Below are 15504 nucleotides of genomic sequence, written 5' to 3' on the forward strand. Positions count from 1 at the left end.
TGAGCTTTGGGGTCTGACGTCAAAGCGGGGTTCAAACACAATAGGCTAGTCAGTAGGACGTAGGGATAGGGGGCAGCGGCCAGCGCCGCTCCTCACAAATCTTTGCGGGGCGACGAAGAAGGCAGGCTACAGCCCCCCTGCCTCGCGGCGTCACTCCCGCGCCGCTCGGCGCGTGTCGGAGTATCTTCGCTTGCGAGTAAGTGTTTCGCCGGTCGCCCCTTCGCCCGGCTTCAGCCACTACCTGAGGGGGTCGAGCGGCCCGGCGGCTCGGAGACCCAGTGCGCGTCGCGAGAGCTCAGAAGCAGCGGACAGGGAGAGGCCCGTGCGCAGCCCTGGGCGGACGCACCGCTGTTTGGGGGTCCTCAGAGCGCGGCGTAGGTGAGCGTTCGAGCGACCTAGCTGGGGTGGGGGCACGGAAACGGGCCCTGTCCGCCAGAGGGTGTCCTGATGAAGGGGACCCTTTAGCGCCCAACCGCTGCCTGCTGCTGGTCTGGGAGTGAAGTGCGGCTTGACCACCTCTGCCCTCTTTGAGTCCTCTTTCTGCAGACTTGGCGCCTGCTGCACCCGCGGCCATCAGTGCGCTCTGCGCGGCGCGGCAGGAGGGGGAATGACATGCTGCTCCCCCAGCTGCACACTTACCCAGTCTCCGGATTCCTTGCAGTTGCAGACCATACCGCCGAACCAAGATATGCACCAATTAAAGCGCAACAATGCATGATAGAAGGTGACGGTAGTAGAGAGAAGTTTAGGTACTGTGCTGCGAGTCCCTTCTCGCATCTGCAACTTTTCCTTGGAGATGCTGTCCCCGTGCATTTCCATGTAACGTGGTATCTTATGTGGCCCTCTCCCCCGTTAAGCTGTGACCTCTGAGGAGGCAGTGACTGTCAGTCATCTCTTGTCCAGACTAGCACTTAGCAAGTGCTCAGTCGGTATTTGATGTAGGCCACAAACCGGATCGTAGGATTACGTACTATGTAAAGGATTCAAACTGTACACTGACAGGCAGGGCAGTAACCAGTGAATAGTTTACTGTGAAAGTGTGGGCAAAAGGGAAGCAGACACACAGTTTCAGCTTGGAGGACAGAGAAAGTAGGAATGCCATGTCCCCAGAGGGGAAATTAGTTTGGTGGAGAATAGCAGGTACTTCATTTAACAGGTTGCATTTGATGTGCTTTTGAGAAATCCCTGTGGTAACAGCAGGAGGTTGAGAATGTGAGCTTAGTGTTCAGTTTAGGGAGGGTCAGGGCTAGACATTTAGATCTACTAAGCATATTAGTGATCTGTTTGGTACTTGTGGTCATGGGCATGATAATTAGCCAAGAGGTGGATGGATGAAGGAGCAAGGGAAGAAAATAGAGGCGTTGTCAGAAATTTCAGAGAGGATCCAGAATTGATCTATGGAGTGGAGAGATCTTTAGCGCATTTAAGGGCTGAGAAAGGATGATTCATTTGAGGGCAGGGGAGTTTGGAGATTGCAGATGTAAAAGAAAGGGTACTGATAAGCCAAGGTCCTGGGGGAGTTTGGAGGGTTCTCCTTTGCTGGTCTTGAAAAAGAGTAGGACACTTCTGAGAAGGTAAGGGAATAAGGATGATAGGTGTGAAATTTTAGAGAAGTTCATTTTGAGGCTGGAAGGGTTGGGGAGGAAGGAGATGAATGATGAGTTGCCCTTGTGTCACCAAGTCTAAGCTTGTACTGCTCACCACACGAGAGGCCAATAATCGAGAGACGAGTTGCTGGGGCAAGGAATAACGACTTTATTCGGAAAACCAGCAAACCAAGACGGTGGGCTCGTGCCCCCAAAGAACCATCTTGCCTGAGTTAGGATTCAGGCTTCTTTTATACTAAAAGTGGAGTGAGTAAAGTCAAACATTTCCTGGTTCCCATCAGCCTCCAGAGGGTTATGTGTTAATTTCTTCCTCCCTGCAGTCATTCACAGGTGGGCCTGGTCAGGATGTTTCTTGTGAGCTAAACAAAAGTATTTTAGCTTAATGCTCATTACCTGGGAGTCAGGGTTCTGAGAGTTGGGTGATTATGTATAATTTAAGCTTATAGGCTGCATCCCTTTAGTGATTAACTTGTAATGGAATACAAAAGGTTCTTCCCTATTACACTTGGCCGGGGATTTTGAAAGCTCAGTGATTTGAAAACTCAGGTTGTTTGATATGTTTGTCAGTCAGGGTCCAGTCAGGAAAGCAGAAACCACACAATATTTCAACAGAATTTAAAACGAAGAATTGGTTAAATAGCTGCTGGAGGAACAAAGAGCAAAAGGGAGCAGTGAAGTAACTAAAAAAGTAAACTGATGGAAGAAGTTACAACACTTAGCTAGGTCTGAGGATCAAAACAAGGGAAGCCATTGGGGCTATCATGACCTAACCTTGGAGGAGAGGCATTATAAAGCTGATGTTGATAACTCTGGAATTCAGAGGAGTAGCTCCATGTTACTAGATTTCAGGCACCTGGAGGGGAGCACCTGCCTGGTTAGTGCTGGTACCTCTGGGGTGCTTGTTATCATGCTGGTCATGGGAGTGCTAGAGGCTGGGACCAAGGGCCCCTGGAAGGATGAAGGCCCATTGCTGGGGCGATATTGACTGAAACAGCAAGGTAACAGGAAAAAGGGAGTCCTCCTCAGCTCCTTCTGCCTTTGCCTTCCAAATTCTTATGCTGGGGTCCACGGACCCCAGAGCTCCACAGATTGTTGGTGAATAGAATCCAAGTTCACAGGGAGACATTTTGATGCTCTGATCATGGCAACAATAACAGCATAATTATTATTAGTTAAACCAGGATGAAATACACCTGGTCTTCTCTCGCCTGTTTTCATCTCTTGCTACTCTGTCCCGTGTTTACTCCCCTCTAGTCAGACATCCTCTCATCTCAAATCTACCCATCCTCTCAGATCTATGTCAGTGGTCATCTTTATGCTATTTCAAGATGAAAGATAATGTAATTTTTATATGCTTTCAAAAACCCAAGCTTTCTATATAGAATTAGATCTAAATAAAAAGTCTTCATGGTGTAATACAGGTTCGAATAATTTCTAGAAGTTCTTGAATATAAATGTCATGAAAGCTTACAAGACCATTGTTTGCCTTGATTCTCTTCCTCGCTTCCACCATGTGTGGGCTTGCCTTCCTCTTAACCCACATTTATGTTGTCTCACTCATACTACACTTAACATTTTATCTGCTATGTAGTATAAGGGTTAACTCATGTTTATACTTTCATTGTCATAAGTATGAAATGCAAGATGAGAGAATTCACCTTGGATTAAGGTGACAAGAAGGCCAGTGTGGACGGTGTAATTGTCACCCCTACCATAAGTTAGGGACTTCCAATTATAGTATAAACCTTAAAGGGGTCTGGATATAAATATACAGCACGTTAACTTTTCTCTTTCCCTCTTAGATAATTTATATGTTAAAACAAGTCTGATTTTGCCAGACCAAAGTAGATTTCCTATTGATCGTTCTTTTCTCAGCTTTTCTACTGCCCTGGTGAAAATCAGGCCGGGAAAGTGGAGTAATGTGAAGTAGTTATATCTGGTTATCAAGCTCCTCGACTTGTTGGTCATCATTTTGAAGTATACTGTTGTAATTTCATAGTGTCTTCTTTTCTCCCTGAGAGCAATAAAAGCTTTCCTTTTCTTTTTTTAAAAACAAATATTTATTTATTTATTTGGTTGTGCTGGGTCTTAGTTGTGGCACTCAGGCTACTTAGTTGCAGCAGGTGGGCTCCTTAGTTGCAGCATGCAAACTCTTACTTGCGGCATGCATGTGGGATCTAGTTCCCTGACCAGGGATCGAACCCGGGCTCCCTGCATTGGGAGTGCAGAGTCTTAACCACTACGCCACCGGGGAGGTCCCATAAATGCTTTTCTTTATTTCTATGTTTGATTTCAATTTTAATTTTTTAATGAAGATATAGAGCCAGATTATAAATAAATGTAGTTGGTGGTATTAAAGTAATTTTATTTTCTTCAACTGCCAGGATATATATGTGGATTTTTATATTATTTTGTAAATCTGTCAAGTTATGAAAACATCCTCATGTGCAAAAATAAAGTGTTTTCTCATTCATTGCATTCTTCTCAACTTTCCTGCAGAATAACTGATCTTAAATCTTTTTTGAAGAGAAAACTCTGAAGTTGAGAATCTTGCCTCTTTCAAAGAGTGAGACCGTAAAATAGATTTCACAGCCTCAATTTGTAGACCATAGATTTACACAATTGACTATGTTGCTACCACTCATCTCTGTGTGGGTTCAGATTAGATCATTTATTTTTCCTTTTTTTCTTGGTTATTCTAATTTCTCTGCTCCCTGAATCATTTTGCTTATATTGGAGTGTCATTTATTGCTACTAAGCTGTTTCTATTTCTCAGAGAAATAAAAGCTTCATCCAGAGATATTTGTATATATTTGCCACATATATACAATGGAATGTTACTCAGCCATAAAAAGAAACAAAATTGAGATATCTGTAGTGAGGTGGATGGACGTAGAGTCTGTCATACAGAGTGAAGTAAGTCAGAAAGAGAAAAACAAATACCATATGTTAACACATATATATGGAATCTAAGGGGAAAAAAAGGTCATGAAGAACCTAGGGGTAAGATGGGAATAAAGACACAGACCTACTAGAGAATGGACTTGAGGATATGGGGAGGGAGAAGGGTAAGCTGTGAAAAAGTGAGAGAGTGGCATGGACATATATACACTACCAAACGTAAAATAGCTAGTGGGAAGCAGCCACATAAGACAGGAAGATCAACTCGGTGTTTTGTGACCACCTAGAGGGGTGGGATAGGGAGGGTGGGAGGGAGGGAGATGCAAGAGGGAAGAGATATGGGAACATATGTATATTTATAACTGATTTACTTTGTTATAAAGCAGAAAATGACACACCATTGTAAAGCAATTATACTCCAATAAAGATGTTTAGAAAGAGAGATATTTGTACTTTTCTTTCAGGAGTCGCTTCATCATGAGAAATCTAAAGTTATTTCGGAGCTTGGAGTTCAGGGATATTCAGGCTCCAAGGAAACCTCAGTGCTTCTCTCTCCGAACTGAACAAGACACAGTGCTCCTTGGCTCAGAACATGGACTGATAGAAGTGGACACTGTCACAAGAGAGGTAAGTTACTGATGGAGGATGCTAGCACTTGGCATGACTCTTGACTTGTCTTTTTCCAAACTTGCTTCCCCAAATACTATGTCCTTTAAATCTTTCTGAATTTATGTCCCGCCAAATGAATACTCCCTTCGCTTTATACTGATGTCATATTAGGCATAACTTAACTAGTACCCTATCTTTTAGTCTGCTTCTGTTTTAATCTACGTTGACAAAACTCTGACATTGTATTTTGTGGGGGTGCCCTACTTTTTACCCTTTCTACCATGTAAATACTATCTATTAACAGTTCTTAAGTGGGAATGCAGATGAAAATTTCCTGTAGGGCTTTTTAAACTGTTTCAGTCACCATCTCATGCCAACTAAATCAGAATCTTCACTTCTGGAGCTTGAGCTTATGTATATTTAAAAGCTCTTTAGGTTGATTCTGATATCTTCCCTTAATTATAGTTTGCTACTAATGTATTTTAGGTGATTACATTATTAGTCCCCTTTCCCCATACCGTGTCCATTTTAGGAAATCATAGTTATCAGCTTCATGTTTTATTGGATATTTTCAAAGATACCAGGCTTTTATGTTTGCGTGCCACAAAGGTCATATTAACTGTGTTTTGTGTTAAAGGTGGTAGTGTTGTGATATTTCTCAAATGAAAGTTTGGGTTTTAATCTAGGAAAAAACATTTTAGAAAGCTTTTATATTATAAAAGAAACATTAAAAGTATTTCTGGAAGTGTTGTGAATTGTTTTTGAAAGTAGATTGACTTAATTTGCATATTTGTTTGTTTTGGTGAAAGGTGAAAAATGAAAAATGACACTCCTTTGGTGGCAGAAGTCTTTCTCCCAGAGGATGGAAGTGGCTGCACTGTTGGTATTCAGGAGTTGCTGGATCACGAGTCTGTGTGTGTGGCCACAGCCTCTGGAGATGTCCTACTTTGCAATCTCAACACACACCAGGTAAGTGGAAGAGACCAGTGAGGAGGAAATCTTAGGCATCCTCAAATGCCTTTTTTTGTTTCATGTCACTAGTTTTTCGTAGAAGTTTAAAATGTCAGGAGCCATAATATTTAAGCATTTTGCAAGTTAAAGTCTTTGCATTATATAAGTCTTTACAGAAAATTGTTGGCATGGCTTTAGCTATATTTCAGGATTCTTCTAAAAGTCAGTTTTGTCTAGTGCATTTATTAATTAGAACAATCAGAACATTCCAAATAAGAACTTAACAAAAACTCAAACCTGGCCATTCTTGTATGGTATAGCTCACCTCTTACTAGAATCTGATCCTGAGTTGTAACCTTTATTTCTCGATTTATGAAGTCTTTGAAGTGTTTATATGGCTTATGTTTTCTTTTATGAATGCCGAGTAAGCCTCTCCTTGATGGCTAACTTTTAAGAGTCCCTGAACTACAGGTGCTAAGGTGATAATGCTATCATTATGTGCACATCTTGTGACTACCAGAGAAGATAGATTTCAACCATTTGCCTCCTTCTCTACTTAGCATAAGGCTGAGTTTCTGGATTTCTATCCTCACCTTCTTGACAGCTTTTTAAACTTTGTTGATTACTCCCTTAGTTGTGATCTCTTTAACATGGATGTATCACAAGTCATATTACTAATCATAGGACAATAATAGCAGCTGACATTTATTAAATGTTTACAATGTGCCAGGCACTTTTTCAAGTGTTTTTCACGCAAAATTGTATTTAATCTTCACTACAACCTTATGAGGTAGATTGTTGTTTTTCCATTCTTCAGAAGAGGAAATTGAGGCACAGAGGGCTTAAATGACTAGGCCAAGGTCAAACAGTTATCAGGTGGGATTTAAACCCTGGCAGTCTAACTCTGGCACCTTTGCTTTTAACGGTTCCATTTAGTCAAACAATAAATCTTGTTCTCAGTTCATGGTGATAAATATCAAAGCCATCAAGTATAACTTAATTAGTATATCTCACATTTAAAAGGTATGCTTTTACTTTCAAAACATTTTGTAGAACTTTTTCCTAATTACTGAGCTCCTCCAATCCATTGGTCTCCACCAGATAGTGCTGATCCTCCATGCTTGTGGCATCACAGTGTCTGCAAGACAGAATCCATGTTCCTTATTGTGCCTTATAAGACCTTTCACTATCTGTTCCCCAAATTCCTTTTTAGCCTCACCTCCCACCCCCATCATTCCTGTGTGTATATATACCTTATGCTCTAGTTGCAGCTGATTTTTAACAGCTCTTTTTAACTGCACATTTCCCCCCCCCCCAGTCTCTTCCTCCTAGCCCTATTCCTACCCTTCAAAGCACCTCCTCAGAGAAGCTTTCCTGGACTCTCCGGGGCCGTTTGTCAGTCTCTGCTCTGGGCCCCCACTTAATTCCCAGAGACCTCGGTTACATCCCTAACCCTGCTGTAGAGGCATCTTTTATCTCTCTTTTATCTCCTTAACGGGAGGAATGGAGTGGCCGTAGTCACCTCCAGTCCCTATGGTCTGTATCATGCCTGGTCTTTTAATACCTGTTACTGAATAAGTGTTCACTGAATAATTTCACCTTTGTGTGTTTTGTTAATTGTTTTGATTAAGGTCATAGTAAATATTTACTGAGATGCTTATATTTTCATATCTCCCTTAACATTTTGAAATGTCTCTCTCAGCTGGAATGTGTCGGGAGTGTAGCCAGTGGTATCTCTGTCATGAGTTGGAGTCCTGACCAAGAACTGGTGCTTCTTGCCACAGGTAAGCATGTCACTGGTCCCTAATTGTTGACTTTTATAAAACATGACTCCTAATATCTCACAGGCTTAAGTTTTAGGGTGCTTAGGTTTCAAAAAAAAAACATTTCTTGGAACAAGGATACCAGCATGATAATCTATAGGGAATGTGGTGGTTTTGAGTTTAGTTTTACTTCTTAATATATTGTTTTTAAAAGTTGCTGCTAAGGTCCATAGTTATGGTTTAAAAGTCAGCAATATTTAATCTACTCTAAGAGGAAGAGTTGCTACATAAAATAAACTGATTCTAAGAACTGCTCTCCCAGTCCTATTTTTTTCCCTTAAGTCTTTTCATTCCAGATGAGTTTCTGCAAACTAGCACCCTGATGAGGTATACATTTGAAGAGATATCTTGCTGACTAAATCGTTGAAGTTAGTGGAGGAGGGCTATGTGGACTTTAATGTTAGCTTGACATACATAAATAGCTGAGAATAAGCACTAGGTGACGTACCCAGTCAAAACTTCTTTATAAAAATGAGAGTCAGAACATTTTGAATAAATTCTGTCTTCCCTGTTTTGACTATAAGCTCCTCCACTCCAGCTCAGTAGCTTCCAGTGCTATAGATACTTACGGAATGGCAGATTTGCTAAATGAGAACAAAATCATTCTTGTTTGTGCTCCTCCAAGGTCAACAGACCCTAATTATGGTGACAAAAGAGTTTGAACCAATCATGGAACAGCAAATCCACCAGGATGATTTTGGTGAAAGTAAGTGTAGCTTTGTTTGAAACATTTTGTGACTTGTCTTGCACACTAATAGGCACGTCATAAGCCCAAAGAACTTAAACCCTTACTTAATTCACTGTCTGATAGCCCAATTCCTTTAGTTCATTCCAGATTTTAAAAGGCATACCTCTGGTGCCTCTCCAAGTCTCAGAGTTGGCTTGGTCAATAACTTGGGGAATAGGGATCTGTGCTTAGAATCATCTGGGTAGTTGTTGCCCAAATCCCAGGACAGGCTTAGCCGGGGTGTTTAATGGAAAGGACTGTACTAGCTAGAATAAGGAGAGCATTTCTGAGGTACAGTTTTGGGGAGAAGACAAGAGAGGCAGGATAGAGAGCTGATTTTTGTTCCTGCTGATTAGACCTGAATTTTCATGGGAACCATCATATTGTTTTCTTGCTAAGATCTAGCTGAGGTGATATGGGCATTAGGCTGTGGAACTATTGAAGGGGAGATGCTTATTGAGTATAAGAAGCTCTGGCCAACTTGAGGGCACCAGGAAGCTGGCCTGATTGAGGAGAAGGATAGGGGAGATGGTATTTTAACTTTTGCTGAGGTCTAACCTCATGACTTCTCGTTCTACTAAGTAAGAAATCATTTAGAAAGGTGCTACTCATTTATTCATTCAAAAATAATTTGTTTGTTCAGAAATAATATTTGAGTAGGTAGTATGAACCCAGCAGTGTGTTTGGTGCTGTGGCTAATTCATCTTTTCCCTTAAGGAGTCAATAATAACAGGATGTGCAGGAATTAGGGTAGCATAAGGAGAGAAAGGGAGTAATGGGGACGGAAGACTTCCCAGAAGAGGCCGACTTGAGCTGAGTTTTGGCTGATTTGGTGTTGGGTAAATCAGGGTTGAGGGTGGGGGAGTGGTCCAAGCAAGTGAATTAGTTCATTCCAAGGCAGGGATGTTTCATAGAAGCCTTTGACACAGCATGGCCTATTCAGGCAACTATGAGTACTTCAGCATTACCTAGTGACAGGACATGGATGTGGAATGAAATAAAGGGGAGGGATTTTGATTAAGTTTGATAGGGAATTTGGACATTAAGTTATAGGAGATCAGTCATTAAAGGTTCTGATGATGCAAGATTGATTGATTGGTGGAGAGGGAAGAGACGAGACAGGGTTATCTGGTAGGAGGTTGCTACAGGAATCCAGGTGAGAGATAAAGAAGGTGGGTGTGGGACTAGAAAAGGGAAAAATGCAGGAAAATTTTGATTCTCAATGAGGATAGGAGTACATTTTTTGGAATTATGGGAAACTTTTTTTGAATATATGTGCATGGTTCCCCTCCTGCCCTAGCTAGTTTGAGAAGTACCAGTTTAGAAAGTGAAATAAATAGGTTTTGGGTATGTAAGGTGAAGAAGAAAGTTTAGTAGGACTCTAGCCAGAAGCTCAGGTGGTGGAAATAAAGATGTAAATATCTGAGAGGGAAGGTGGGGGAAGTGCTGGTCTGTAAAGGGTGGGTGATGAGTTCCTTTTTGGATTTGTTTAAGGGCCGTATGGGATCACCAAGTAAAGCAGGTGAGTAGAAGGGGCTGAAGCTCAGAAGAGGCCAGAGCTGTGGACTGGGTGTCATTGGCATGTGGGGAATCTTTATAGTCTTGGGATTAGATGTGCCTGCTCAGGGAGCAGGTATGGTGCTGGATCTAGGGCCCAGGGTGGGACTCTGGGGCATCCAGCTTTGAGGGTAGTCATAGAGGTAGTAACCAACACATCTTTGCATGGGAAAGTGCTCTGGACCTGGCTCATTCCACCGACTTTTCCATAAGAAGTCTAATAGAGTAAATCAAAGGAGAGGGAGTCCAAGTCAGGGTCTTAGGTCTCAGAAATGTATTTGTCAGTACAAAAAGTCACTCTGTGGAGTGGTGAATAGATATTTTTCTTCTAACCAGGGTGTCGACAAACTTGTTCTGTAAAGAACTGGATAGTAACTGTTTTCCGCTTTCAGGCCATATGGTCTGTGTTGCAGCTACTCAACTTTTTTTTTTTTTTTTTTTTTTTTTTTTTTTTTTTTTTGCCGCACGCGGGCCTCTCACTCCTGTGGCCTCTCCCGTTGCGGAGCATAGGCTCCGGATGCGCAGGCTCAGCGGCCATGGCTCATGGGCCTAGCCACTCCGCGGCATGTGGGATCTTCCCGGACCGGGGCACAAACTCGTGTCCCCTGCATCAGCAGGCGGACTCTCAACCACTGCGCCACCAGGGAAGCCGCAGCTACTCAACTTTGCTGATGTAGTATGAAAACACTCAAAAGACAGTACCTAAAGAAGTGTGTTCCAATACAAGTTTATTTGTAAAAGCAGATGCAGGCTGTAGTTTACTGATTCCTGCTGTAACTCCACCACTTATTATCTGATCCCACTGGAAAAGTTGTCTTGCTTTGCTCCTTGACCCTTTATCTCTCTGTGGAAACTTTCGGATAGAAGCCCAGGGGTCTGCACCAGGATAGGCACTACTGTTTGTATACAGCAGCAAGGTATGCTTTGGGGTACTACAATACTTGGATGTGCCCAAGCAGAGCAGACAGGAAATGGTCATGCTGACCCATAATTTATAGGAATTATAAACAGCCCTGCATCGTCAGAATCAGCATCAGTTATAGGAGGGAAATATTGGGTCCTGGATCTGGCCAATGCTTTCAGGGGCATCTCTGTAGTACGTCTTATAGGTGGATGTTAAGTTCTACCTTCAGCAACAGAAGGCTGCATTATTTCAAGCAACTCTGACTTTATATTTCAGGTAAGATCAGCATTATAATTTAGAAAGAAGCCCAGCCTGGAAGGCAGAAGCCCTGTGTTCTAATTTTGGCCTCTGTCACTAGGGGGTCTCGGTCTCTGTCTCTGTGAGTGGTTGAATTCCATAATCATGGTCTCTTCCAACACTAGCAGGGAGATTGGATACATTTAGTGGATTGAACACTTACAATCGGAATTTTGTTCCCAGCTCTTGTCTTCTTGAGTTTTATGTTTTGTTATCTGTGGACGTATTGCATAGATTCTTCATGTTTCATTCTCCTTGTAAAGTGGGGATGAATTGCTGACTGTCATCAAGGGAATTTATATACGATGGCAGTAGAGCTCTTTCCAAACTAAGGGCATTTCAACGTCTTCAAAATCACTTCAGCATATAATATGGAACATAGGTTTTTAAAATATTGACTGCTGGTCAATTTATTGAGAGGTCTCAGAGGACCCAACTTCATGAAGAATAGCTATGAAACTGCTTTTATTTTATTTAGCTTATTGGTTATCTTGCATATTCTCACTCAATTGTTCTCTAGGCAAGTTCATCACTGTTGGCTGGGGCAGGAAGGAGACGCAGTTCCATGGATCAGAAGGCAGGCAAGCCGCCTTTCAGCTGCAAATGGTAAGCTTGGTATGATGGATAAAGAACTTTCTTTGGAACAAATGGAAGTTCTGCTTACACACCAGGAGCTCTTAGGTGTCCAGGTGTTACCAAAAGTGGGGTCCAGCTGCTCGCCACTCTAAAGCCAATAAAGAGGCAAGGTTGGTGGAAAGGAAAGTTTGCTTTATTCCGCTGGATGCCAGCAACCGGGGGGTGGGAGTGTTGGGGGCGGATTTTTGTGCAAAGGCCGATTTCCCTCCCTGACAACCAGTGGGCAAGAGCTTTTATAGGCCGAGGGAGGGGGCTATATGCAGAAACAGTACAGGCAGCTCTGAGAGTCATCTTGAAATTGGTGATGTGGGGGGTCTGACCAGCATCATCTTGATTATTAAGTACAGTTAGTCTTTACTTCCAGGGTCGGCTTGTTCCCATTTCTTTGAGGCCAATTCTTGGATTTGTGGCAGCTTATGTCATGGCCACAGTCTGGTCATCATGTAGTTAACTTCTTCCACCCAGTGGGGGTTTCAGTATCTATAAGACAGTTCAAAGGATATGGCTCAGAATATTATCTATACCCCTTGAGGAGAAACTAAAAAAGTCCTTGACTGTGCTTAATGACTAAACTATTATTATGTAGTCATGTTGGACTGTTTTCCTTTGTTTCTGCATTTTCTCACTTCTCTGATTAAACTTATTGTTTGGCTAAAGGTTTTCTGCAGACAAAAGGCAGGCTGAGGGCTTCCCTGGTGGCGCAGTGGTTGGGAGTCCGCCTGCCGATGCAGGGGACACGGGTTCGTGCCCCAGTCCGGGAGGATCCCACATGCCGTGGAGCTGCTAGGTCCGTGGGCCATGGCCGCTGGTCCTGCGCGTCTGGAGCCTGTGCTCCGCAACGGGAGAGGCCACAACGGTGAGAGGCCCTCGTACAGCAAAAAAAAAAAAAAAAAAAAAAAAAGGCAGGCTGAGGACATGGGGTGGAGAGGGACCATAGGGTCCTGCTCTGTTTCACAGGTAAAGCGTGTTAATGGACAGATCTCTTCTGCTATAGTAAAACTGAAGTTGTTTAGAGACCTTAGGGAATGAGTCATCCTAGAAAGATCCTTTTTTCCTTTCTATTGCCAAGTTGTTTTGTTATTCTTTTTTTTCACATAGAGAATAATTATCACCAATATTCATTTTAAAAAATAAGTCATCACAGACAGAAATGAAACACTCTGTATCCCTTCCTGATACCCTTCCCCTTCCTCCCCAGAAGGAGCTGCTGCCCTGCATTCACTGTTGATCATTCACATGCATGTTTTTATACTTTTCCTACATATGTATATATTAGTCTTTCTTTTTCTGATTTCCCTTCCTGGATGAAACTATGTTTTCCTTCTTTCTGGATACATTTTGAAGATAGAGCTACAGGATTTATTGATAATAGATCAGATGTAGGGTAAGAGAGAGAGAGAGGAATTGAGGATAATCCCCAGATGCAGGCCAGAACAAATGGAAGCATTTTGTCTATATTATATGTGGAAATTTCCCTGAGCTGACCTTCTAGGATAGATGAAATCATATACTGCCTGCCGTTACATTTTCCATCCTTACTTTATTTCTGGCTACATTCCGTGTAACTCATATTGTCTCCTAACCCTTCACTGGAGGAAGCTTGTGTATACCACAGGGCGATTTCATTGAGAATAAATCTTGTTAGGCTGCTGTGTATTCCCTACTGTGCAGCTTGTGGCACTAGCACCATTCCGACTTAGCCTATCACTGTAATGTGATGATGGATGTTCAGGTGGTCATTTGTCCCCAACCCCACAGAATTGGCTTCTGTCTTCAAGGCTTTCGGGACAGAGGTGCAAGTGGCACTGGAAACCTTTCTTCTTTCTGTGCTGCAGAATGCGGAGCTTGTCCGTGTTTTCATCACTGCTGCTGGCTTTATCTCCTCTGGCTCTTCCCTGCCCACCTTCCTCTCATCTTCTTAACTCCTCTGTGCAGCGTTGCGAAGTTTACTCAGTGAATGAAACTCTACCCGCTTAAATTTAGACAAACATAAATTTCCTTGTATAGTTACCTGATAGATTCCTCAGCTCGTCATTTTATTTATTTATTTTTTGCGGTACGTGGACCTTTCACTGTTGTGGCTTCTCCCGTTTGCGGAGCACAGGCTCCGGACGCGCAGGCTCAGCGGCCATGGCTTACGGGCCTAGCTGCTCCGCAGCACGTGGGATCTTCCCTGACCGGGGCACGAACCCGTGTCCCCTGCATCGGCAGGCGGACTTGCAACTGCTGCGCCACCAGGGAAGCCCTCAGCTCGTTATTTTTAATATCTAGATCTGTAGCTCTTTTTCCCTGTTGCTATGCTTGGAGGCCACTTTTTAATGCCCAGAGAAAGATTTTGTTTTGCTTTGTTAAGTTCTTTTCTCTCGACTTCTGGGTCTAAGGGCCCTTCTGGAAGGGTACCTGAGGATTCTGTGAAACTCGATTTCTAGATAGCTTAAACCTTATATAAAAGGTTTAACTTTAATAGCCTGAGGCTTGTTTGGTTCTGGGCCATTTAAGGCCCCCAGTAACATTTGTGTTTTTTCCTCTCTTTAGCACGAGTCTGCTTTGCCCTGGGATGACCATAGACCACAAGTTACCTGGCGTGGTGATGGAGAGTTTTTTGCTATGAGTCGTTTGCCCAGAGACAGGTATGGAAATAAATTTTTCTTCCTTTTGCTTTGAGAGTTTTCTTTCATTACACCCATGAGGTAACGATGTGCTGGTTTAGGTGTTAAATGAATATAGAGCTAAGAATCAGAAGAGTTCTTTGAGGCTATTTGGCCCAGCCTCCTACCTGTTGGATACGAATTTTTAACAAGATTCATCTAATTGGCTTTGTGAAACCATGACAGTTTTTATTAATAAGGAAGGTGTTTGGAAGTTCGGACTTGACAACATTTATCACAATGCTTTAAGTTTTGCCATTGTTGTTTTTCTCCCTCTATCTACTACACAGGGGCTCGAAAGTTCAGAGTGTGAGGCCGGGAGTTTGCTTTACAGTCAGCCAGTGAGCCTGTGGCAGGAGTGGGACCTGCTCTGGCTCGGAAGTGAGTGGGAGAAGAAACCTTGTAACTTCTTCCCAGAGAATTTCTTGGTACTAGGGTGGGAGTGGTGGTACCTATTGAATGTAGGTGTTTATAAAACACAAAGAGATAATTACTTTTTCTCATTTGGCTGTAAGCCTGTATCTTTCTTTTTTAGTTCCATGAAGTCTGAATGTGGTTTGAATAGTAGATTCTGAGCTTCACAGACCTCATCATTCCAAGGCCCACACGTTTTGTAGGTTATCGGCAGGGCCTACATGAAGCCACTGTGTAAAACAGAAAGTGGTGCTTAGAAGGAAAGTTGCAGTCTGTGAATTTCTGTGGGGCAGCAGAGCTTTGGTGAAAATTAGGAAACGGCTTCCTTTCTCTGCACAAACTCCCACACTAAGGGGACCTGTTTGCTGAGGAACACGCGGGCTGGATTTGGGCCCGATTCACCTGTTGGCCTAGTACCATTGTGCAGGTC

General features: G+C 42.8%; 1 protein-coding gene across 1 annotated transcript in view; it reads left to right on the plus strand.

Moving 5' to 3' along the window:
* Positions 1–4985: 4985 nt before the first annotated feature.
* The window catches only part of LOC132418188 (elongator complex protein 1-like), an 83397-nt gene continuing 72878 nt past the window's right edge, over positions 4986–15504 (plus strand). Inside the window, 8 exon segments of the mRNA XM_069540344.1 lie at positions 4986–5136; positions 5935–6086; positions 7771–7852; positions 8517–8597; positions 11897–11982; positions 14548–14621; positions 14623–14642; positions 14951–15041. Of these exon segments, the coding sequence (XP_069396445.1) occupies positions 4986–5136; positions 5935–6086; positions 7771–7852; positions 8517–8597; positions 11897–11982; positions 14548–14621; positions 14623–14642; positions 14951–15041 (737 nt within the window).

The sequence above is a fragment of the Delphinus delphis genome, chromosome X, assembly GCF_949987515.2.
Source record: "Delphinus delphis chromosome X, mDelDel1.2, whole genome shotgun sequence".
In the NCBI taxonomy this organism is placed as follows: domain Eukaryota; kingdom Metazoa; phylum Chordata; class Mammalia; order Artiodactyla; family Delphinidae; genus Delphinus; species Delphinus delphis.